Source organism: Belonocnema kinseyi, unplaced genomic scaffold (assembly GCF_010883055.1).
Source record: "Belonocnema kinseyi isolate 2016_QV_RU_SX_M_011 unplaced genomic scaffold, B_treatae_v1 SchBZDm_4892;HRSCAF=5305, whole genome shotgun sequence".
NCBI lineage: Eukaryota > Metazoa > Arthropoda > Insecta > Hymenoptera > Cynipidae > Belonocnema > Belonocnema kinseyi.
The window spans coordinates 1-1,352 of record NW_022877265.1 but is presented as its reverse complement, the minus strand read 5'-3'; the positions used below and the strand labels follow the sequence as shown (position 1 = coordinate 1,352).

General features: G+C 43.7%; 1 protein-coding gene across 1 annotated transcript; it reads right to left on the bottom strand.

Annotated features, from left to right (window-relative positions):
• Positions 1-10: 10 nt before the first annotated feature.
• On the bottom strand, positions 11-1,348 carry LOC117182568 (piggyBac transposable element-derived protein 3-like; the record flags this gene model as incomplete). The annotated part of the gene is made up of 1 exon (XM_033375657.1): positions 11-1,348. A coding segment is annotated over one exon (1,338 nt), but the record flags the coding sequence as incomplete, so codon positions are not given.
• Between the last annotated feature and the right edge of the window lie 4 nt (positions 1,349-1,352).

Sequence of the window (1,352 nt, the reverse complement as noted above, 5' to 3'; positions counted from 1 at the left end):
TAAGTCTAACAGCATTTTCAACCCTACGCTTCACCGGTACAGGAGCACGACCAGGTCTCTGACGCTCAAGAGCATGTTTAGCTAAATAAGTTTGAACTATTCGTCGGGTGAAGCCAAGGAGGTCTAGACCGTCTCGTTTACCTTGCTCGGTAAGCCTGTACAATTTCCAAGCGTTGTTTACGCATGTATTGATGGCGTACCCAATGAGCGGCCAGTACCACTTTTTACTCCTGATTCCTATGCGATAAGACGCAATATTTTGGTCCATCCTATCTACACCGCCCATGTTTTCATTGTACTGAACGATGCAACGCGGCTGGTCGATAGTAATGCGCTTTTTTTCAGCCTTACTCCACCGCTTACACTGACCGATAGGTTGAACCCCGCAGAATGTAGAGCCAACTGTTACTACATTGTTATCATTGTATCGAACTAACGTGATTTTTGAGTTGACATCAGTTACCTGATGATATTCGCCCCTTTTACAATTTTTCATGACTTTCGGATTTTTTAGCGGCGCGTGTTCTTCTCTGTTTGCTCGAATGGTACCGGTACCATCATGCCCTTTTTTTTGAAGCGAGTCAAGTAGTTTTAGCGAGGTAAAAAAGTTATCGAAATGTAAATGGTGTTTTGAAGGCAAAGCTTCAACTAAGTTTAGCACCACGGAGCCTCCTACACCGATATCAGGGTATGTGTTTCCCGTAGAATCTCCTTGATAGGGAATACCTTGAATTATGTAACCGAGCCGTGTGTACAGACACCAAATTTTGTACCCAAAAGAAATGGGTTTACCATGAATGTGCTGCTTGCAACTGTGTCTCCCAAAGTATGGACACATTGACTCGTCTACACTCAAATTTCCATCCCCGGGAAACCACTTCAACCACCTAGAATTTAGCAAGGACCACAGAGGCCGAATTTTAGCAAACTTGTCGCTTTGGTCAAGATTAGAGTTATCGCAAACGTGAAAGAAGCGGAGTATTTCCTCAAAGCGGTTCCTACTCATAGCGTTTGCTATACCAGCTTGGTGAACGTCAGCAGCACATTCCCAGTACATACGCCTACGCGGATAGCAACAGTAACCACTAATTAACAGAATTGCGAGAAATATTTTAAATTCATTTTCTGAGATTATAAATTGAGTCTGGCCTTTTTCCACCGCGTACTTGATAGACTGGTCAGCGATAAGAGATATTACCTCCACGTCAAAAAATAACTCAAAAAAATCTTCCGGTTCTCGGTCTTCGCCAAGCCACTCTGGCCAAACATCAGCACGCTGCGACTTGGCAATAATATCATGCTGTCTCCATTTGCGGGTTACTGCAGCTTCATCTGTGGCTTTCTTTGAAGAT